The sequence below is a fragment of the Lagenorhynchus albirostris genome, chromosome 2, assembly GCF_949774975.1.
Source record: "Lagenorhynchus albirostris chromosome 2, mLagAlb1.1, whole genome shotgun sequence".
Taxonomy (NCBI): Eukaryota; Metazoa; Chordata; class Mammalia; order Artiodactyla; family Delphinidae; genus Lagenorhynchus; species Lagenorhynchus albirostris.
Genome location: NC_083096.1, coordinates 186,036,348 through 186,057,825, shown reverse-complemented (window position 1 = coordinate 186,057,825; position 21,478 = coordinate 186,036,348). Strand labels below are relative to the sequence as shown.

At 65.9% G+C, this 21,478-nt stretch overlaps 2 protein-coding genes across 10 annotated transcripts in view; both read left to right on the top strand.

Moving 5' to 3' along the window:
• Nucleotides 1-7,196, top strand: part of AGRN (agrin) — a 32,750-nt gene extending 25,554 nt beyond the window's left edge. For 5 of the 9 annotated variants that reach the window (XM_060141794.1, XM_060141793.1, XM_060141795.1 and 2 more), the window contains 14 exons: nucleotides 145-337; nucleotides 451-666; nucleotides 1,133-1,362; nucleotides 1,455-1,589; nucleotides 1,688-1,784; nucleotides 1,890-2,054; nucleotides 2,150-2,261; nucleotides 2,751-2,867; nucleotides 2,994-3,186; nucleotides 3,269-3,356; nucleotides 4,599-4,823; nucleotides 5,307-5,410; nucleotides 5,763-5,916; nucleotides 6,015-7,196. In XM_060141794.1, coding sequence (XP_059997777.1) covers nucleotides 145-337; nucleotides 451-666; nucleotides 1,133-1,362; nucleotides 1,455-1,589; nucleotides 1,688-1,784; nucleotides 1,890-2,054; nucleotides 2,150-2,261; nucleotides 2,751-2,867; nucleotides 2,994-3,186; nucleotides 3,269-3,356; nucleotides 4,599-4,823; nucleotides 5,307-5,410; nucleotides 5,763-5,916; nucleotides 6,015-6,381 — 2,396 coding nt within the window. In that variant the 3' untranslated portion in view covers nucleotides 6,382-7,196. The other 4 variants (XR_009539147.1, XM_060141796.1, XM_060141798.1 and 1 more) reach the window with 4 other exon arrangements.
• A 1,674-nt stretch (nucleotides 7,197-8,870) lies between these two features.
• Nucleotides 8,871-21,371, top strand: LOC132515353 (tyrosine-protein phosphatase non-receptor type 11-like). Its single transcript, XM_060141777.1, has 14 exons — nucleotides 8,871-8,887; nucleotides 14,744-14,866; nucleotides 15,864-16,061; nucleotides 16,744-16,930; nucleotides 17,007-17,126; nucleotides 17,323-17,436; nucleotides 17,597-17,693; nucleotides 17,933-18,012; nucleotides 18,363-18,518; nucleotides 18,730-18,861; nucleotides 19,566-19,720; nucleotides 19,826-19,893; nucleotides 20,083-20,231; nucleotides 20,551-21,371. The coding sequence occupies exons 1-14, from the start codon at nucleotides 8,874-8,876 to the stop codon at nucleotides 20,824-20,826; spliced, it is 1,869 nt and encodes a 622-aa protein (XP_059997760.1). The 5' UTR covers nucleotides 8,871-8,873; the 3' UTR covers nucleotides 20,827-21,371.
• Nucleotides 21,372-21,478: the final 107 nt, after the last annotated feature.

Here is a 21,478-nt window from a genome sequence, read left to right as displayed (position 1 = left end):
CGGGCAGGGGGGCCAGGCTGGGGTGAGCGGCCGGTTGGACTCCCTGGCCCAGCGCTGGGGACAGGGTTGGGGGTTTCGGACCGGCAGTCAGAGCCCGGGCAGCCGGGTCCTCTGTGCCCTCCACTGCCCCTCCGTCTCCTGCAGCACCACGCCCCTCCGTGCCGGCCTTCGGGGGCCACTCCTTCCTGGCCTTCCCCACCCTCCGTGCCTACCACACCCTGCGTCTGGCGCTTGAATTCCGGGCGCTGGAGCCCCAGGGTCTGCTGCTGTATAACGGCAATGCCCGGGGCAAGGACTTCCTGGCACTGGCGCTGCTGGGGGGCCGCGTGCAGCTCAGGTGGGTGGCGGGCGGTTGGGGGGGTCAGGGATGAGGGTGGGGGTTGGAGGGCAGGGCCAGCCCGTGGTCCTGGCTCCGTTTGGCTGTCCCAAGCGCCTGTTCCCGCCCCCCAGGTTCGACACAGGTTCGGGGCCCGCGGTGCTGACCAGCTCAGTGCCCGTGCAGCCCGGCCGGTGGCATCACCTGGAGCTGTCTCGGCACTGGCGCCAGGGCACTCTCTCGGTGGACGGTGAGACCCCTGTCCTGGGCCAGAGCCCCAGTGGCACTGACGGTCTCAACCTGGACATGGACCTTTTTGTGGGTGGCGTCCCGGAGGACCAGGCTTCCGTGTGAGCATGGAGGAGGGTGGTGTGGCCCCGACCGCAGACCCCCGACCTTGGCCCTGATCCCTGACTCTTGGGGTGGCATCCAGGAGGTCCAAGCTCCCTGTGGATAGCAAAGGGGTTGGAAGTGTGGGTGTGGACCACGGCTGTGACGCTGGCCTCAGCCCCAGCCCTTGACCGTGATCCTGATTCTGTCCTGATGCTGAGGACCAAGCTGCCGTGTCATCACCAGGGAGGGGCTGGGCTGGCCCTGACCCTCAGTCCCGACCCTTGACTCAGCCCAACCCGCCTCCTGATTCTGTGGGTTGACTGTCCATCTTGTGAGGACCAAAAGAGGGGTCGGGGACGGGTAGCAGCCCTGACTCACGACCCCGGCTGACTGAGGGACGCCCGTGGCACAGCTGGTTGTGAGAGAGGACAGACAGCTCTGGTCTCTGGCCTGTGGCCCCTGACCCTCTCATCTCGGTGGCAGGGTGCTCGAGCGGACCTCTGTCGGCGTCGGGCTTAGGGGCTGCATCCGCTTGCTGGACGTCAACAACCAGCAGCTGGAGCTGAGTGACTGGCAGGGGTCTGCGACCCGAAGCTCTGGAGTGGGCGAGTGCGGGGACCACCCCTGTGTGCCTAACCCCTGCCTCGGCGGGGCCCCGTGCCAGGCCCTGGAGGCCGGCATGTTCCACTGTCGGTGCCTACCCGGCCGCTTTGGTGAGGGCGGGCCCTGGGCCGGGTGCTGGGGGGACTTGTGTGTCTGTGCTTGGGACTCAGGCCTCCCGGGACCCCAACCTGCCTCCCTCCAGGCCCGACCTGTGCTGACGAGAAGGACCCTTGTCAGCCGAACCCCTGCCATGGGGCAGCCCCCTGCCGCGTGCTGCCCCAGGGCGAGGCCAAGTGCGAGTGCCCTCGGGGCCGGGAGGGCAGCCTCTGCCAGACAGGTGGGGACAGCGGTGCTCAGGGCAGGGAGGGCGGTGGGGGCTCTGGGGCTCTGGGGTCAGGGCCCGGCACCCTGTGTGATCGTCTCCTGTCCTCGCAGTCTCAGAGCGCGAGAATAGCCAGCCTTTCCTGGCCGACTTCAGCAGCTTCTCCTACCTGGAGCTGAAAGGCCTGCACACCTTTGAGCGGGACCTGGGGTCAGTTGGGCAGAGGGGTCGATGAGGGGAAGCGGCCCCCAACCCCATCCAGCCATGGGGTGAGGGGGCATCGAGACACCCCTGCCTGCCCTCATGTGACCCCAGGGAGAAGATGGCGCTGGAGGTGGTGTTCCTGGCCCGGGGTCCCAGCGGCCTGCTCCTCTACAACGGACAGAAGACAGACGGCAAGGGCGACTTCGTGTCGCTGGCACTTCACGACCGTGTCCTGGAGTTCCGCTACGACTTGGGCAAGGGGGCAGCGGTCATCAGGTGGGCCGCGCGGGGTGCAGGGGGCTGGCCTCAGGCCCCTGCCGGGCAGGCCGGCAGAGCCCCAGTGCGCTCACGGCGCCCCACCCCCCCTCCAGGAGCAAGGAGCCAGTGGCCCTGGGCGCCTGGACCAGGGTCTCTCTGGAGCGAAACGGACGCAAAGGAGCCATGCGGGTCAACGATGGGCCCCGTGTGCTGGGGGAGTCCTCGGTGAGCTGAGCGAGTGTCTCCGGGGCTGCCCCCCCTGCTCGCCGCCGCCCTCCCCCTCCCGGGAGGCGCGCGGCCCCGCCCCATAGCCTGAGCTCACTGGACTGTTTTCTCTCCTCTGCCCTGGGCCTCTGTCTGTGTCTCCTCTCTGCTCTCACTGCTCCCTGGCCCTCGCTCTGCAACCCCACCCCGCTCGCTCTCCGCTCTCCGCTCTCCGCTCTCCGCTCTCCGCTCTCCGCTCTTCGGATGCCAGAAATCCCGCAAGGTACCGTCTCCTCTCATCCTGCCTCCTTCCTCTTCTGCCGCCTCCGCCCCTAGCGTAGCTCCGCCCCCACTAAGCCCGTGTGGCCGTGTCTGTGATGAACGCTGCTTCCAGCAGGCTGGAGGGTGCGGGGTGGGTCATCACCGCGGGCGGGCCCTGGTCTGGGGCTCGAGCTGTTCCTGCCCGGTGGGTGGGCTCCACACCCCTCAGCCCGCTGCACCTCCCCCCAGGTGCCGCACACCGTCCTCAACCTGAAGGAGCCGCTCTACGTGGGGGGGGCCCCTGACTTCAGCAAGCTGGCCCGGGCAGCCGCCGTGTCCTCTGGCCTGGATGGTGCTATCCAGCTGGTGCGTGGGGCGGGGGCGGCGCCCTGGCACAGTCTCGAGGGAGGGCCCATCCCGGAGGGGCTTCTGTCCTCCTGGGATGGGGGCCGCCCGGGCAGGCTGGACAGACGCTCTCGCTCCCGTCCCCAGGTCTCCCTGAGCGGCCGCCAGCTGCTGACCCGGGAGCACGTGGTGCGGGCGGTGGGTGTCTCGTCCTTTGCAGACCACCCTTGTACCCAGGCCGGGGGTCACCCTTGCCTCAACGGGGCCTCCTGTCTCCCTCGGGAGGCCTCCTACGAGTGCCTGTGTCCTGGGGGCTTCTCAGGGCTGCACTGCGAGAAGGGTGAGCGCTTCTGGCACAGGGCCAAGGCTGGACGGGGCGGGGGGAGCCTGCCCGAGACCGCACTCACCCCGCTGTCTCTCAGGCCTGATTGAGAAGTCGGCCGGGGACTTGGACACACTGGCCTTTGACGGACGGACCTACATCGAGTACCTCAACGCCGTGGCGGAGAGGTAGTGTGCCCTCCGGAGCCAGGCGCCCCTCCGCCCTCCGCTCTCGGGTCCTGTCTGCGCAGCTGCACAGGGCTAGCTGCGGGACCCTCCACTCCGGCCCGGCTCTGTGCCCGCCTCCGCCCCTCCTCCACCCTCCTTCCTTCTCACTGTCTCTGTCTCTTTGATTCCAAGCGAACTGACCAATGAGATCCCAGCGTAAGTAGCTCCGCCTCCACCCTCACTGTCACCGTCCTCTGCTCCCCACCCACTGTCCTCTGCTCCCCACCCACCGGGCAGCACATCCCAAGGGTGGGCGAGGGCAGAACTCTCCATCCCCAGTGGAGGAGGACGGGGCTTCGGGGGAGCTGTTGGTGCTGCCGGGCCCCGCTTCCCCGCTTGGAAGCGGGGAGCCGCCCCTCCCCAGATGCGTGGAGCGCCCCCTGCAACTTGTGCCCTCGCCGCGTGGCGCTGGCATGGTCGCCACAGCGCTGGCAAACGTGCACATTCGTGCCCACGTGTCTGTGCGTACACGAGCACGTGTGTCTCTGTGCACACGAGTCCACGTGCTCCCATGTGTGCGCACACCCACGTGTATGGGGGGCCATCCGGGGGTCTCTCCCGACCAGGGCCCTCGGTCTTCGTTCCGTGTCGCCCGTGCCCCAGCTGTTTCCTCTGCACCTGGCCTGGGCCGTGCCTACCAGCTCTGTGTCTGCCCATGTGTGTTGCATGTGTCCTGGCCAGGGCTCTGTGGTGGGTGGAGCCGACACCCCAGGGTCCTGTGTGTCTTCCGTGGATGCTTGCTCCGCCTGCCTTCCACTGGTGGAGACGGGGTGTGGGGAGGGGCTGCTGCTGGGTCCCGCCCCACCCCACACTACAGCCTGTCTGTGCCCCTGCTCACCTGCCTCCCTCTCTTCCTGCATCTAAGCCCTGAAACTCCGGATTCCAGGGCCCTTCCCAGGTGAGCAGCGGCCCCTGGCCCCTGCCGTCTGCCTGTTGCCTTCCCATCTCTTTGAGCATCTCTCTGCCGAGCTGTCCCTGTGTCTGTCCACCTCACTCCTCTGATTGCCCGTCTGGCCCCACCTCCCACCATCCATCTCTCGGCCCATCTGTCCCACTGGTGGTGTCCACCAGCTGCCCATCCAGCTGCCCCGGTGGCACCACTAGCCCTCATGGCCTCTGTAGTCATGCCCCTCACCTTCCTACCACCCCTACCCCGTCCCCACCACCCTCCCAAGAGGTCCTGACCAGCCCTCTGCCCACCAGCGAGAAGGCGCTACAGAGCAACTACTTTGAGCTGAGCCTGCGCACCGAGGCCACGCAGGGGTTGGTGCTGTGGAGTGGCAAAGCCACAGAGCGGGCCGACTACATCGCACTGGCCATCGTGGACGGGCGCCTGCAACTGGCTTACGACCTGGGCTCCCAGCCCATGGTGCTGCGCTCCACCGTACCAGTCAGCACCAACCGCTGGTTGCGGGTCAGGGCACACAGGTCAGCAGGGAGCCTGGGGCCACCGAGAATAGCAGCGGGCGCTGCCTGGACTTGCCCGGCCAGGGCATGCCTGGCCACTCGTGGCTAGGGTAGGAGTTTGTTAGGGGGAGGAGGGCGAGGAGGGCTGGTGGCCCGACCTGAGGTCACTGCCAGCGCGGGAGGAGGGATGAGAGGGTACAGGAGAAGCAGTGATGGCCAGGGAACCCCTGATCTGAAAGGGGTTTCCCCGCTCTACCCAGACGCCGGCTGGGGACATGTCCCTCTGGTCTGAGCCTTGGCCGTCCCCTCCAGCAAAGCTTGACCCACAGGAGGTCCCCCTGCCCTTGGCCATCTCGTGCTCTCCTGGGGTCAGTGCCACTCCATCCTGGCCCCCAGGGGTGACACTTGGTGACGGTCCCCAGGGTGTGGTGTTGGGGCGAAAGGGATGGAGGGACCAGGACCTGGAGCCACCTGATGGCCTCACCCCACCCACCACGCCCCCAGGGAACAGAGGGAAGGCTCCCTTCAGGTGGGCAATGAGGCCCCTGTGACTGGTTCCTCCCCACTGGGTGCCACGCAGCTGGACACAGATGGAGCCCTGTGGTTGGGTGAGTGATTGGTGGGGGGGAAGCCAGGGGAGGGACAGCGAAGGGTCTCTGAGGGACAGGTCCCATCCCCTGGAGCTGACAACGAAGAGTGGCACCCGTGTCAGTGCTATCCAGGACAGCAGATGGGCTGGCTGGGGTGGGGCCCTCTCCCCTCCTGTCTTAGCCCCTGCTGTGCCCTGGGTGGTGTGGGGCCAGGAGGCTGGAGCTCGTCTGCTGGTCCCCTGGTCACCCCCGGGCACTGGCGGGCTGCAGGTAACTCACCTGGTCATTCAGATGCAGTGGGGCCCTCTGCCCGCCAGTGTCCGGCCTGCCTGTCACTGAGCCCGGTGACCTTTCCTCTGTCTTCCTGCAGGTGGCCTAGAGAAGCTGCCTGTGGGCCAGGCCCTGCCCAAAGCCTACGGCACGGGCTTCGTGGGCTGCCTGCGGGACGTGGTGGTGGGTCGGCGCCCGCTGAACCTGCTGGAGGATGCCGTCACCAAGCCGGACCTTCGGCCCTGTCCTGCCCCGTGAGCCACAATGCAGCCACGACCCACCCTGCTGTAATTATTTTCTATTTTTGTAAACTTGTTGCTTTTTTGATATGATTTTCTTGCCTATGTGTCAGCCGGAGGGACTGCTGGCCCGGCCTCCCTCCCGTCCAGGCAGGCGCGCTGCAGAGACAGACTTGGTGCCAAGGGACTCCAAGGGGTTGGGGGAGGAATGCTGCACATGGAGGGCTTGGCGCACTCAGCAGCCTTGGGACGTGCCCCTCTGCCTTGGGACACCGTGTCCTGGCCTCTCAGGCTGTGCCTTCCCCAAGTATCCACTCGTGCTGGCCCCTGTGTTCCCCAGCCTGTCGGAGGCCCCGCATACATACATTGCCCACGTTCCATCTGGCGAGGCCTGTGTCCCCAGAGCAGGTAGGCACTGTAGGGTTTAGGGTGCCCTTCCTCTGTGCAAGCCCCACGGGGCCTCTCTGGGTTCCCATCTGAGCCGCCCCTCCTCCCTGCCTATGCTGGGCGGGGCCAGCCTCACCAGGGCCCGCCGAGCCCAGGCCTCCTGTACCAGTCCTGTGAAACAATGTCACTGCTGACGCCATGCTGTGCCCCTCCCTCCAGCTGAGTCCACCTGTCCCAGGGCACTGGAGAGCAGAGGCCGGGCACAGGCCTGTTCAGGGCACCCTGGCCCGCAGCTGGCCCTGCCCCTCCACCCAGCCACCCTGGACATGGCTGTGTCCCCCCTCCTCCCCCCAGGGCCCCACGAGGAGCCCTGAGAGGGCGTGGGGCCACTCGTGATGTGGTGGACGTCACTGCCTGCCTGCCGGGGGGGCCAGCATCCCCTCCTGAGGATGCACGTCCAGGCCTGGCCACCAACCGCAGAGTCTTTATGTACTGATTTTATTTGACAGCTGGGGTGGCAGGGCTGTTGTCTTTCCTGTCCTGGCCCGAGGGCAGCTGAGGACGCCGCACAGCAAAGCTGTCCAGTTGTGGTGTGAGGAGGGGTTGTCCTTATCCAGGAGTGACCGGGGGCGGGCTGGGCGTCTAGGCAACACCAAGGGGCAGGTGCGGGGTGGCAGAGACGGCTGCAAAGCCAGAGACGCCTTAAACTGCAATGTTAGGTCTCATCTGGTCCCGTCCCCCCAGCCGCCCTCACCTGTCCTGGCGGGGGTGGCAGCCCCTCCCCCAGCCCCTCCCCCAGCCCAGCCAGGCTGTCAGGCTCAGAGGCTGCAGGAGCCTCAGAAGTCCTGTTACTAACTCCAATTTGTGTTTGTGTCAATCACCGTGAAATAAAGTCTGAACACTTGCAAGAGGTGCTTGCGTCTGTCCACACCAACACCACAGCGCTCAACCCCGCCTGGCCCTGCGCTCGCCCACCCGGCCAGTTCCTGTCCCGGGAGCTCCTCGCTGAGCTTCATGGTGGCATGCAGGCTTCAGGCTCTCTTAGGTGGCTCTGGATGGAGGAGGGGGTCCTGTGCTGGGGTGGGGGCTGCTTTTGGCGAGGAGACCCTGAGCGGCGAGTGCGCACACTGTTGTGCAAGGGGCTGGCCGGGTGGGCCCGTGAGGCCTGCACCCCAGGTCGCCTCCTTAGGGATGGCGGGCCTTGCGGGCAGGCTGCAGCCCCCGCCACGTGTGCATGTGTGTATGCGTCTGCACATGTATCAGCCTACGTCCGGGTGTCTGTGAGCACAGGATGGGAAGAGGGGCTGCGAGGAGAGCGGGCTGGCGGTACTAAGGGCAAGGAGGGCCTCTGGGGGAGCCAGGATGGGGTGGAAGTGAGGCCTGAGGGAAGGGGACCCTGGTGGGCCGGTGTGGGCTGGACACAGGGAGGGGGAGGCACTGACTGAGGAGCAGGGGCACCTGGGCAGGCCCCCTGCTGCGTCTGGAGTGGCTGGGTTGAGGGGCTGAGGCCGCCTGAGTGGAGTCCAGGAGGCCGTGGGCTACCAAGCAGAGGGGAAGCTGGGCTGAGGCCGGGCACATGAGGGAGGGTGGGCTCGGCTGAGTGAGGGGAGAAGAGACCCCCACGGTGGGGGGACCAGGAGAGGGTGCTCTGGGAGCTGATGCTTCCAGAAGGAGGGGCTCTTGGGGCAACCAGTGCTGAGGGTGCAGGACCCTCCAGGTTGCCAGGACGGTGAGGAAGGGGAAAAGCCAAGGAGGACGAGGGGCACTCCAGCCTGCGCTCGGCACTGGTGGTGGTGATTTGGGATCAGGGCTTGCGAGCAGCAGAAGGTTCCAAGCTGGTGCTGTACCACTCCTGGAAAGGTGGGCGGGGGGGGGGGCGGCGTGGCGCTGGGCAGGCCCTGACAGTCCTAACGGGATCCCCAGGTTAGGAACCCAGGCGATTGGCCATTGGCCCTAGGGAAAGCCGGCCTGGTGGGGGCACTTGTAGCAGGAGCAAAGGCCCTGAGGTCAAGGGGGTGTCAGCATCACTTAGGAAGTGTGGCGACTAGGCGGGTGGCAGAGGTGGGGAGAAGGGGAGCCGGCAGCCCAAGCTAGGACGGCTAAGAGGGAAGAGCTGGTTATCACGTGGGCTCCCACCTCCGCCCCTCTGTGGTCCCCCTCCGGGACGCGGGGCCGGTGGGACCTGTTCCACCCGCTTCTCTAGCTCCGAGCCCCTCCACCCAGGGTGCGGGGAGTGCAGCCCCTCCTCCCCCAGGACGGAGGCGGAGCTCGAAAGGTTCTTGGAAGGAAAGCACCCAGACGAACAGGACACATAATTAATCACTTAACGCGCCTCTCGGACCAGGGCCGCCTGGCGCCTTCGCCCTCCGAGCCCGTGATGTGGCGTGAGCCCCTCGTCCTGAAGCCCGGCGCCCTGGGGAACTGGTGCAACCTCCCAGTACCGTAGCGAGACCTGGGGGGCGCGGCTCCTTTTAAGGGAGCTCGGGAGGGGCGGGACCTCTAAGGTGGGCGAGGCTCCGGTGGGCGGATCCTCGAGGTAGGCGGGGCCTCCTCCGTGCGGCCGGAGCACCCTGAGCCCAGCAGACATGACCTCGCGCAGGTGAGCCCGGCCTCCCGGTGGCCAGAAGCCGGGACCCCACCACGTGCGGTTCCGGCCGATGGGCGGGGACAGGGGGTGCGGGCGAGATGCTCCCCGGGACGTCTCCTGCTCCCGACCGGTGGCGCTCAGGCCCGACCTTCTGACACCTGCCCCCTTCCACGCGTCCCGGGCCAGCGAGGCCCAGCCTCACCCCTGCGGGTGGATAGGACTCTTTCCGATCGGGGGCTGGGTCTGGGTGGGGGTTCAGAGGTACCCTGACTCTAGGGAATGGATGGTGCTCTTGGGTGGCAGTGGCTGGAGCCTAGAGTGGGCAGCACGTGTCAGGTCAGTAACAGACCCTCTCTCACTCCCCTGGACTCCTTGCTTTGTTCCAGGCTCCCTTTGGGCCACCAGAGATGTGTTACACCTGGTGGGGCCCCCCGTTTCCCCAGTCCTGTAACTGGGGCCATCCTGGAGGCTCTGGTCTCCCCCTCTAGTTGTGGCCCCTTGACCTGCAAGGATCAGCCCTCCCTTGACAGGCTCATCCCCCACCCCGACCCGACCCTCCTAAGGACCAAGTTTAGGGGTGAGCTCCCTGTCAGGGGTGTGTGTGAGAGCCGGGACGGGGCTCAAGTCAAGCCAGCTTCTGGCCTCCATGAAGAGGGAAGACGGGACTTGCCTTTCCTGCCCTTTCCACCAGACCGCCCCCCCCCCCGGGTGTGCACACACTCCTGTGAGCTCAGACCCCAGCTGGATGTGGACGTCTGTGGCGAGCCACAGTTGTGAGACGCCTGTCGCCACTTCCTGGCACATCCGGAACAGCCCCTCTGGGGTTTGGTGAGGCTGGAGGTCACAGGGAGGGTCGCCCTAAGACCCCGAGTGACTCCCTAGGTCAGTGAGGGGGCTGGACAAGATCTGATCTGCGGGGCCAGGGCAGTGCGTCAGCGGTGAGGGCCCCAGAATCCCTGCAAGGGGTGTGGTGAGCCTGGCACGGTGGCCTCCGGCAGGGTCGAGGGCCCTCTTAGGCTCGGGAATAGTGCAAGTGGGTTGGGTCTCCAGGAACCTGTCAGCCCCAGCGCCCTGCGATTCCCAGGTTTAACATCCAGCTGGAGCTCAGGCAGGAGGATGTTTTGGGCTCTGCCTGGAACCAACCCTCGGGCTCCACTGGCCTCACTCCTTCTTGTCCCCCAGGCAAGTTCTGGTGCTCAGAAAAGGTCATGTCCGCGTCATGTGCATGTGACCCTGGGCCAGCCTGGGAAAGCCCCGGTGCGGCTCTGCCTGCCGTCGCCAACCCTCCCTGCCCCGCCCTGTGATGGCCTTCTGGACGGTCCCTCCTCTGGCCCCCGGGTCCCTGCCCACGCCCCTATCGGGCCTGGGCAGGCCCAACCAAGTCCCAAGCGAAGCCCATCCCCCTACACCTGCCCCCACCCTGTGGCGCCTCCCCTTCGCCCTGTGGTTTGTGGGTCAACGGGCACCGTCATCGGCACCACTCGCCCCAGGACTCCGGTGCTGTGGGCAGGGCTGGGCGCAAGTCCTGCCTACTGCTGCTGCTTGATGTGTTGATATTGGTGCTCGGGAAGGAGCCGGGTCCTATGGGGAGCTGCTGAACACCCTCGAGCTCCCCTCTGTTCCAGATTGGAGAGGAAAGCGTGTCTCTGGTTAGTTCGGTTCTGCATAGACAGGACAGGCCTTGGTTGAGGTTCCTCTGGGACCAGGAGGGGCTGGGGGCAAGGAGATGGAGAAGAACACTGACTGTGCTCTGGGGTCCCCAGCCCTGGAGTCCCAGCCTGGGACCCTCCCCACTTGTCTGTGTATCTCCCACCATCATGACAATGTCTTCCCTGCAGGTGTGTCCAGCCCCTGTACCGTGTGTGTAAGCGTGTCGACAGGCCATTCGTGGGTCTCCCAGGGTCCCAGGGTTGGAGCTGTACCATCCACAGCTGGGACACCAAGGCCACACAGCAAGCTGGACCAGACAGTGGCCAGTGGGTTCAGGCTGAGCTGTTCTCGGACTCCGGGGCACTGACTGGGCTCAGCTTGGCCTTGGCAGGCCCAGGCTGTTAGACCCATGGGGAGCCCAGCGTGCCCTGCCCACCTCACCTGCCCCTCTCCCAGGCCTGCCTGACCATGTGACCAGGGCAGAGCTGAGTCACCGACCTGCCACCGAGCAGGGAGCCCTTTGGCACAGAAGTGACCCTGGTGTGGAGACTGGAGACGGGACTGCAGCCTCCCCACCTCGTCCCGCCCCTCAGCCTGGGGCCGCCGGCTGCGCCAGCCTGCGGACGCCTGGCTCCACCGCTAGGCCTGGTCGGGGGAGTGAGGCCTACCTTGGCCTGGGGTTGCAGCTGCTGTGGTGTGAGCTGCTGTGGCCTCTCAGGATACCCCACCCCTGGAGATTTCCACCCAATAGACCCGGGGCAGCTTTCGGGGAGGAGAGAGGGACGGACAGTATGAGCGAGAGTCCCAGAAAGGACAAACAATATGCCCTTCACCTTGCTCTGTGGCTTTGATGCTGGGCCTCCACCCTCTGCCCCTGGTCCCACACTCTGGGCATCGCCCATCTTGGACTGGCGTCTGAGGCTGCTGGGACTGGGGGAGGCGGCATCTGGGCACAGGATGTGGTTCAGCAGAGTGGGTGGCCCCAGGGTGGGGGGGTCGGAGGCCTTCCTTTGGGTTCCAGTGTCCCCCACACACACACTGCCGCGTCTCTGACGGCACGAGGCCTTCGCCCTTTTCCTGGTGGCCTCGCCTGCTGTCCTGTGATTGGCCCCGGAGGTCATCATGTGGCAGCTCCTCCCCCTGGAAGCCTTCCCTGGCAGCTTCATCTGCTAAACCACTCGACCAAATAGCCCCCAGGTCCCACTCCTCTAGAGCCAGCGCGGGAGGGAGCTTGAGACCCCAGGCCCAGAAAGTGCCCCGGAAGCGCCTGGCTGGTGGTAGCCCTCCTTCCCCCGGGGCGAGCTGGATAGGCGCTCTGGGTGGCCCTGTGCAGGTCACCTGAGCTTCTGGGCCTCTCTGAACCAGTACATGGACCCTGGGGAGCCATGGAGGTCAGAACGGAGCCTGTCCTCCCTCGGGGCTCATGTCTGGTGATGAAGACACGGGAGACAGGTAAACGCAGAAGCCTGTACGTGCCCGTCTGCTGTTGCAGGCGCCACACGTGGAAGGTGGGCCAGTGATGCAGCTGCAGCGTTGATGGCAGGGGCCGCGGGATGGTCAGGGAGGGAGCGTGAGCCGTGCCCCGTAGGGCCGGCTGGAGGCGGCCAGATGCGGAGTGACGTCAGTGAACAGAGAGATGGCCAACAGGGGGAGGGGCTTTCTAGTGGGGGGTCCTTGAGGTGTGTGTGAGCATCCTGAGAGCCACGCAGGACCACTGGCAAGGTTTAAACGGCTCTGATGTGCATTTTCTGAGAACCCCTCTGTCTGCCATGGCTCTGCTGAGGGTGAAGCATGAGGCCTGGAGACCTGGAGTCGATACTGCCGTCCAGGCAAGAGCTGGTGGGCACTGGTCCCAGGGTGGTGGGAGAAGTGGTTGGTTCTGGGGTGTTTGGAAGTCAGGATAAGAGGGCACAGCGTTGGGAGAGTGCTGGGGAGTTGAGGGCAGGGACCTGAGTGATGGGCGGGCGGTGACCCCCTTCACTGAGCGAGGACTGCATAGAACGGGGCCCTCTCAGGAGTTTCGAATTTTGCAAACGTTAAGATAGAGATGCTGTTACCTTTCAGACAGAGATACTGGAAAGAGTTGTGTCTATGAGCTTGAAGCTCAGAGCCCAGGTGGGGCTGGAGATGTAGACAGTGCGTGGACATGGAGACACGTGTAGGGCACAGGTGGTGGGGCTCCAGCACCGCGGGGTCAGAAGAAGGGCGAGGACCCAGGCCGGCTGAGGTGGGAAACCAGGGGAGTGTGGAGAACTCCCGTGTGGAGTACGTGCTTCTGGAAGGAGGCCTGACCACTGGCCCTGGGAGGCTGGGGGAGACCCTGAGAGCCCAGGGAAACAGGTCTGTGGTGACTCAGGCGAAGATGGGCAGTGTGGACCAGCACAGGCCACAACTTTCTGTGATGGTGGAAATATTTCTTTCCCACCCGCAGTCGACAGCCTCCAGTGGCCACACGTGGCTTTCAGCAGTGAAACGTGGCCACTGTGACCCAGGAACTGGGATTATGATTCTGCTGAATTTTAATCCATTCACCTGCACACCCCACACCTGCCATGGGCTGTGCGTTAGACAGCGCGATGTAGACTGAGCACAGTGGCTCCTTGGAGGGTTCAGGAAGGAGCTGACGGCAGGGACGAAGGGGCCCTGGAGAGGCAAGGGAGCGGCAGGAGGACTGGAGGAGGCGTGCAGGCCGGCTTTTACGCAAGAGATGTGATCTGATTCCCATTCCAGAAAGATCTCTGGGTCAACTGTGGGGCGGGGCAGGGTCTGCCCAGGGCACAGCAGCCCCACCCCATTTGTGCCCGGGTTATGACTGTGAACAACTGGGCGGGGCTTGGGGGGGTCGCAAGGCAGCAGAGCTGGAGTTGGGGGCCCTGGTTTCCCACTGGATGCAGGATGGGGCAGGACTACCCCCAACACCGTGTGTCACCTGCACGGTGAACCAGGGACACACCTCTGAACCAGAGATCCCAAGCCCTTCCTGCAGTGACCTTTGGGAGACGCAGTGTTGCCAATGGAAGGCCAGGTACTGTGTCACAGTGTCCCTTGGGGGTCGTGCAGGGACCCTGCTCTGAGACGCTCCGGGACCACCGCACGAGTATGATTTAATCCCAGCGCCAGAAATTCCTGCCCTAATGGGGGAGACACACGGAGACAGAAGCCACCGGGGTAAGGTTAACAGCAGTCATGATCTCAGCCGTGGGCTCATGTGCAGTCCTGATGAGGTCCCCCTGCCCTGTCCCCCCATCTCGTGCGGGAGGCTGTGAAGGTCAGTCCCAGAGCGGTGGCAGTGGCGGGGGTGGGGTTGAGTCCCTCTCAGCCTGGACCCCCAGCAGAACAGATGGTGACTCTCCGGGCTCGCCCAGCACCCACCACCCATTCATAGGTCACTCACTTCTGAGTTCAAGGATGTTTGTTAATGCCCAGGCTCTGTTTTCAACCCTGCCGTACACACTGCCCTCGTGGGGCTTAAAATCAAGGAGATAGACTGCAAGCCAGTAAATATGTAGCACATGTCAAGAAGGTGCCAATGCTGGGAAGAAAAATAAGGCAGAATAGGTGGCGCAGAGTGAGGGGAGAGGGTCCCCTGTCACTCGACGTGGGCCGGGAGCGGAGGACAGCTGGTGCAGAGGCCCTGAGGCGCACGGCCTGGTGGGGTGAGGGGCCGGGACTGGCAGGCGGCAACGGGGTGGGGGCGCTCTCGGGGGTGACGGGCCTGTGGGCTGTGCTCTCGTTCCGGGGGTGCTGACCCAGTGACTGGCGTGCCATGCTGGGGTCCCTCGGGAGAGGGTGGTGGCCAGGACCGGGAGGGGCGGTGAAGGTGGGGGGGGTGGGCCACCAGGGTCTGCTGCTGGGCTGTAAGGGGAGGAAGGGAGCCCTGGGTGGCCGTGGGGGGTCCCGAGTGCCTTCGGCTGAGCTGGGGCGCCCGGTGGGCGGTGGGAGAGACGGCCGAGGGCTTGAGCTGAGGTTCCTGCTGATGTCCTTGTGGGGGCTCTGGAGGGGGTCTGCCCTCCCCACCTGCCACTGTGGTTCAGTGTCTGCCCACCTGTGTCCCCGGTCCCCCCCAACGCCCCCTCCTTCCCCACGGACCCCAGACCCTGTGGTCACGGCTCAAGGACGGTGGTGAGCGCAGGGCAGCCCCAGCAGGCATTGTGGGTGTGGTCAGGACTGCCCAGTGTTCCTGGCTCTCTCGTCACCAACTTGCTGTCCTCGTTCCAGGTGGTTTCATCCCAACACCGGCGGGGCTGAGGCGGAGCGGCTGCTCCTGTCCAAGGGCCGGCACGGGAGCTTCCTGGCAAGACCCAGCAAGAGCCGCCCGGGGGGCTTCACGCTATCCGTCAGGTGGGTGGGTGGTGCTGCCGGGTGTGGACAGGCCCCGAGGTCCCGCAAGACTTCAAGGGGTCGGAACACCCTCAGCTGGGGGCACAGCTGGGGATCAGGCTCCCCAGTCCTTCCAGAGGGGGTGGGCAGTGAGGACCCTTGCTGGGGGCGAGATCTTGAGGGGGAGTCTGGCAATCCTGGCCAGGTGGCCTCTGGGCAGGAGGGGGCCACTTAGAGAGGCCTTCAGGGAGGGCTCCGTGAGGTGGGCTTCGGCAGGGCCTCCCTCCCACCCTCTGAGGGGCCTCAATGGCCGGGATCGTGCCCCCATCTCCTGGGGGTGCCGCACACTGGGGGTCTCGCCGGAGCCCTGAAAGGGCCAATGTGTGGGGAGGATGGGCAGGAGGAGTCACCACCAGCAGAGTGGACAGCCGGATCCGTGTCCGTCCACCCTGGGTGAGGCGGGTCAGTCTGGGGTCTGGGGAGGGGTCTGCCCAAAGGGCTCCAGATCCTTCCGGGTTTTCTACTAAACCTGGGCAGCAGGTGGGATGAGGTTAGCCCTCAGGATGGACCTCCCTCACCTTGGAGACACGGACATTCTCTCCTGGGGCCTCCCAGGCCACACTGGGACACCTGGGGAAGCAGTCTCGGGGCCCCACTCCCCCATCCTCTGGAGCCCCTGGGCAGGTGGTCTGGAATGAGGCAGAGTCTGTCCGGAGAGGCTGCCCCAGCCTCGGCCTCCAGGCCAAGGGAGAGTCAGGCCTGTGGTCGACAAGCCCGATCTTGGCTGCCCCATGGGCAGTGGGGGTGGGGTGCCCGCCACCCAGGGTGGGGCCCGGACACTGGCTGGACACGGGGAGCTGCAGAGGGGAGGGGCCTGGCCTTGGCCGTGCTGTTCGTGGCAGGGGGACAGCAGAGGCCGAGATCTCAGGGCAGGAAAACCCCAGGCACTGTTCGGGAAGCTGAGGGTGGTGATGGGAGCAGCAACCCCCAACGGCGGCTGGCGCACCGGCCCTTCCAGGCGCCACGACGAGGTGACCCACATCAAGATCCAGAACACAGGCGGCTACTATGACCTGTACGGAGGAGAGAAGTTCGCGACGCTGGCCGAGCTGGTGCAGCACTACACAGGCCAGCGCGGGGCGCTGCTCCGAGAGCGTGGCGGGGCCCCCGTGGAGCTCTGGCACCCGCTGAGCTGCCAGGACCCCACGTCGGAACGGTAAGCAGCTGGGTCTGCATCTAGCCAGGCTTCTGTGTCTGCTCAGGTGTGCGTGCGAGTGACCGAGGGGGCAGGGGCCGCTGGGCATGGCCTCTGGGCGTCCTCTGCCCCCAGGACTCAGGGTCAGGCTTGGGCACAACTGTGGCAAAGCTGAGGGAGCGTACTGCACCCCCTCCCCCGGGGTTCTGGCCTCGTTTCTTCCAGGTCCCAGGCACCAGCCACAGGGGTGAGTGCGGGGTGGGAGGGCTGCAGCCAGCCTGCCCCCTGCCTTCCTGGCTGGTGACTTGGGGAGAGCAGGTTCCCCCAGCCTCGGTTTCCTCATGTGCACTGCGGAGGTCTGAGCCAGCTGCATCTGCCGTGGAAGCAGGGTGCGGCTGGCCTGGGGAGACCATCCTGCTCCTCCTTGCTGAGGACGAGGCTGCCACCTGGTGGTCACCCTGGGGCACTGCAGGGCCCGCCTGTCCTGCCTCCTGCTGCTTTCTGGGTCGGAGGAGGGTCGGAGAGGTGGGCAGGGCTGACGGAGGCTGGCCTGGGTGCGGGTGCTGCCTGGGCCCCCGAGGTCTGGGTGGGTCTGTGCCTCTCTCGGTATCTGTGTCTCAGAGCCTTTAGGCTACATGTGGGTCTGTGTCCCTCACCTGGACAGGCTGGGGCCCCTGGTCTCACCTGTGCCGTTCTGGGCCAGGTGGTACCACGGGCACCTGTCTGGCAAGGAGGCCGAGAAGCTGCTGATGCAGAAGGGGCGTCCGGGCAGCTTCCTGGTTCGGGAGAGTCAGAGCAAACCTGGGGACTTCGTGCTGTCAGTGCTCACACAGCAGCTGGACAGGGCGGACCGCCAGGCACGCGTCACCCATGTCATGATACACTTCCAGGTAGGAGGCAGTGGCCGGGGTTGGGGGGTGACCCAGGGGAGGGGGCACCACTGGCCGCTCACTGCCGTCCCCACAGCCAGATGGGAAGTACGATGTGGGAGGCGGCGAGAGGTTTGACACCCTGGGAGATCTGGTGGAATGCTACAGGAAGAACCCTCTGGTGGAGAGGTCGGGGACCGTCGTGCACCTCCAGCAGGTATGCCCCTGGGCACCTGAACCTTGGGCTCTGAGTGGACTTCTCCACCTGGGGGGCAAGGGATTCTGGCGCAGCCCCACCCGGGAAAAAGGACACCAGGTTGGCGCCGGGTGGCCGAGGGCAAGGGTGTGGGCGCCGGGGCACTGTGGGGTCCGCTGGACCCTGCTAAGCTTGGACGCGGGCCTCTCCCTGCCAGCCCCTCAAGACCACGAGAATCAGCGCCACAAGCATTGAGAGCCGTGTGCGGGAGCTCAACGAGGCCATGGATGCCAGCGAGAAGGCCAAGCAGGGCTTCTGGGAGGAGTTCGAGGTGCCGGACTGCTGCCCGCTCCGCCCCCCCCCCGCCCCAACTCCCATCCTCTGGGGCTGTGGCAAGGGCCAGCAGAGGGGTGTGGGTCAGGGGGTGTGGGTGGGTGTTGAGGGCTCCCGGGAAGGGTTGGGGCCACGGGCTAAAGCCCCGCCTCCCCCAGATGCTGCAGCAGCAGGAATGCCAGCTCCTGTATCCCCGGAAAGAGGGCCAGCGGCTGGAGAACAAGCCCAAGAACCGACACAAGAACATCCTCCCCTGTGAGGCCGGGGCCGGGGCCACATGGGGGCCAGGGCTCCATCCACCACACTCAGGGGCCCATCTGGCAGAGGGTCCTGGAGGGTGAAGGCAGGGGTCACTCCCCACCAGTGGTGTGATGCCCCCTCTTGCCCCTTCGTCCTTTGTCTCTGCTCACCACGGGTCAGCGGGCCAGGAAGCAGGTGGGGTCCACGAGCATCCCCTCTGCCCTGGAGACCTAAGCGGCGTCTTCCCTTCCCAGTTGATAGCACCCGTGTCATCCTGCGTGATGTGGAGGACAGCGCGCCTGGAGCCGACTACATCAACGCCAACTACATCAGGGTGAGTGTGCATGAGGTGTGGGTGGCCAGCTGCCCGCGTGGCCCCGCGTGGATCAAACACCAGTCACCCCATCCCCCATAATAATGAGCCTGGAGCTCTGAAGTGGTCTGTGGACCTTGGCAAGACAATAGATATTCAGGGGGATATTCAGGGTGCGGCAGTCCACAAGGGGTCCTCAGAGGGGTCCTCAGAGCCTGCTGGACAAAATATTGGTCCTAAGACCCTCCCACCCTCGGCGGACTGCGTGTGAGCCACTGGGCTACTTTGCATATCATTTGCATCAACTTGCATTGGTCCTCTGGCACTTTAATTCCTGGAAACAGCAGGCAGTTGACCCCACCTCCTTTCAGAGTGACCCAGAGGAGAAGCCAGGCCACGGACCAGGCAAGGTGTACATCGCCACCCAGGGCTGTCTGCCAACTACGGCGGCTGCCTTCTGGGCCATGGTGCACCAGGAGAACACGCGTGTCATCGTCATGACCACCAGAGAGGTGGAGCGAGGCCGGGTAGGGGCTCAGGCTCGTGTCCCTCCCCTCTGCCTGCCGCATGCCCCACTGGACCGGTGCTGGTGCTGGCCCAGCCTTGCTTCTTCAGTCTTAGGGATGCTGGGGGAGCAGGGAGGGCACTGAAGAGACCCCGTGTGTGTCCCATGGGGCAGAGGGGCAACGGTGCTGGTGGTCTTCCAGTATGGCTGATGCCATGCCCCCACCCTCCCAGAACAAGTGTTTCCGATACTGGCCAGAGCTGCACGGCAGCCAAGCGTATGGCCGCCTGCGTGTGTGCAACGTTGCTGAGCACCAGGCCCAGGGCTATTGTGTGAGGGAGCTGCAGGTGTGGCGGGCAGACCAGGTGAGCCTGGAGGGCAACGAGACCTGTGGGGCCAGGGTCAGAGTGGTCGGGAAGTCCCCAGGTCTGCGCTGGGGTGAGGAGGCCCTGGGCTGGCCCTGGTGGCTTGCACGTCCCTCAATCCAGTGGGCACAGTCTTGGACTGGGCTCTGCTGGGCAGTGTTTCCAGTCGGGCACGTTCTCAGCCACAGTTGCCTGGCTCCAGGGCGGCCTCACACCCACATGCACCTCTCCCTCCAGCCCCCCCTGGGCCGTCTCAGCACCTTCGGCCTCCTTTGTACGCTGGTGGTGCCCATTCCTGTCCCAGGCACAGATCCCTCCTGGCCAGTTCCCTTTGTCTAAGCACCTGGGGGTCCTGCCAGCCTCTGCATTTGGCCTTTCCCAAATCGAATTCACTTCCCAGAAAGCTGCTCTCTCCCCCAGACCATCTTTCTTCCTTTCCCCAGGCACCTGAGCCTCCTGGGGCCATCTGGGGGGTCCCCCAAGCCCTGAATCCCATCTTTTCCTCCCACTCCCTCTTGCTCTGTCCGGGCCCCGCTGGTCACTCCTTCTGGCAAACCCCACCGCGCCACAGCCTGCCTCCTCCCGGTTCAGTCCCTGGGCCCCTCCCCACCGAGGGTCACAGCAGCGTCAGCCCCGACACTGCGCGGAGCGCCTGGGACCCGCCCAGACCCCCCGGCTGGCGCTCACCAGCCCGCCCTGCCCAGGAGGAGTCACCGCGCACAGTGGCGCACTGCCAGTACTTCGGCTGGCCGGACCACGGAGTCCCGGCCGAGCCCACCGGCGTCCTTGGCTTCCTGGACGAGGTGAACCGGGCCCAGAGCGGCATGCCGGGGGCCGGACCCATGGTAGTGCACTGCAGGTGCGACCAGGGACGGGGCGGGGCCCGCGGCACAGGTGCCACCGGGGAAGGGGCCACGGCTTTGTCCCGTCAACTGGCCACAGGCCTCCTGGTCCGTCCCCACAGCGCCGGCATCGGACGCACCGGCACAATCATTGTGATTGACATCCTGGTGGACGTCATTCGCAGGCAGGGTGAGCCACCTCAGGCAGGCCCCGCCCCGCAATCGAGCCCCGCCCCCTCCCATCTAGCCCCGCCCCGGTACCGGCCCCTCCCCTTCCATCCAGCCCCGCCCTCCTGCAGTTGCCGGCCCCGCCTATTTCATCTGGCCCTCCCACCTCCTCCCTGCCTCACCGCCCCGCCCTGAGCTCGCTCGTCCCCAGGGCTGGACTGCGACATCGACGTCCCCAAGACGATCCAGCATGTGCGGCGGCAGCGCTCGGGGATGGTGCAGACCGAGGCGCAGTACAAGTTCGTGTACCTGGCGCTGCAGCGGTACATCCGGGGCGAGCAGCTACGCCTGCGCGAGCAGGTGGGGGCAGGGCCGGGCCGGGGCGGAACCTGCGGGGGCATCACCATGGTGACCAGCGGCCCCTCCCCTCAGCGCGAGTCGCCCGAGGAGCGCGACTCCCTGAAGGCGGGCGCCTCGCCCGCCGACCCCGGCTGTAGCCCCGGAACCGCGCCGTCTCGGGCGCCGGCGGCGTGAGTGGGGCGTCAGGGACCAGGGGTGGGGGTGGGGCGGAGTCCCGGCAGGGAGGCCTCGGGGGCGGGGCCCGGGCGTGGGGGCGGGGCCCGGGGCGAGGGGGCGGGATCGCAGGTGGCCCCCAGCCGAAGCCCGTCTCCGCCCGCAGCACCCCGGAGGCCTCCGGCCACGTGTACGAGAACCTGCTGCGCCTCCGGCCGTGAGGGCCCCGAGTGCGCGCGCCCCGATTGGGGCTGGAGCTGTGCGAGAAGGCGGGAGCCCAGCAAGGCCGGCCCTCGCGTTCCTCCAAAGGACTGTGTTTAGGATTGTGCAGACCGGCGCCCAGCCCAGAGCGTTGCGGGGTTGGGGGGCGGGGGTCCCGGGTCTGCCGCTCAGACCCTCCCTGACCAGGTCTGCACGTCCAGAAATGGTGAGGGAAGGTTAGGAGATCCGGTGTCCCTGCCCCTCCTGGAGGAGGGGAGGCAGGGCTGCAGGGCTGCGGTTTGTCTCAGTGTGGGAGGCCACCAGTGACCACCTGCACGGCGCAGTGACGATGTGTGACCTTTTGTGTGCCACACGTTTGAGTGTCAGCCTGTATGTGGAACACGAGTGACCAGCAAGTGAGTGCCAGTCCGTGGTCACCAGCGTTTGTGCCCCTCGCCCCTGCATCCTGCATGCTCCCCACCCCTTCCAAGCTGCTTCTCAGCCCTGCCCACAGCCGTGGTCTAGGATGTGGGCCAGGCAGTGGCTCCGTCCCTGCCGTGTCCAGGCCTAGCCCAGACCGTCACGTTGCTGTCACGAGTGGACACGTGTTTGTTGAATGAGAGAATATGTGACGTGCTCGTGTGACCACGGAGACGAGGGCGAGGCTCCATGTGTGCCTGGCTGGTTTGTGATGGTGTGATGTCACTGGCCTGTGGTCCACGGCTGCACCCTCCCATCATGGATGTCCCTGTGGCTTTGTGGTCTCAGTAAAATGCCTTCTTCTCAGTTCTGCGTCTTTGTTGGGGCCTGGAGAAAGAGAGCATGTGGGTCCCCACGACTGGGCCCAGCTTCCCCAGGGTGTCCCTGAGCCAGAGGCCCAGCTGGTAGGAGCA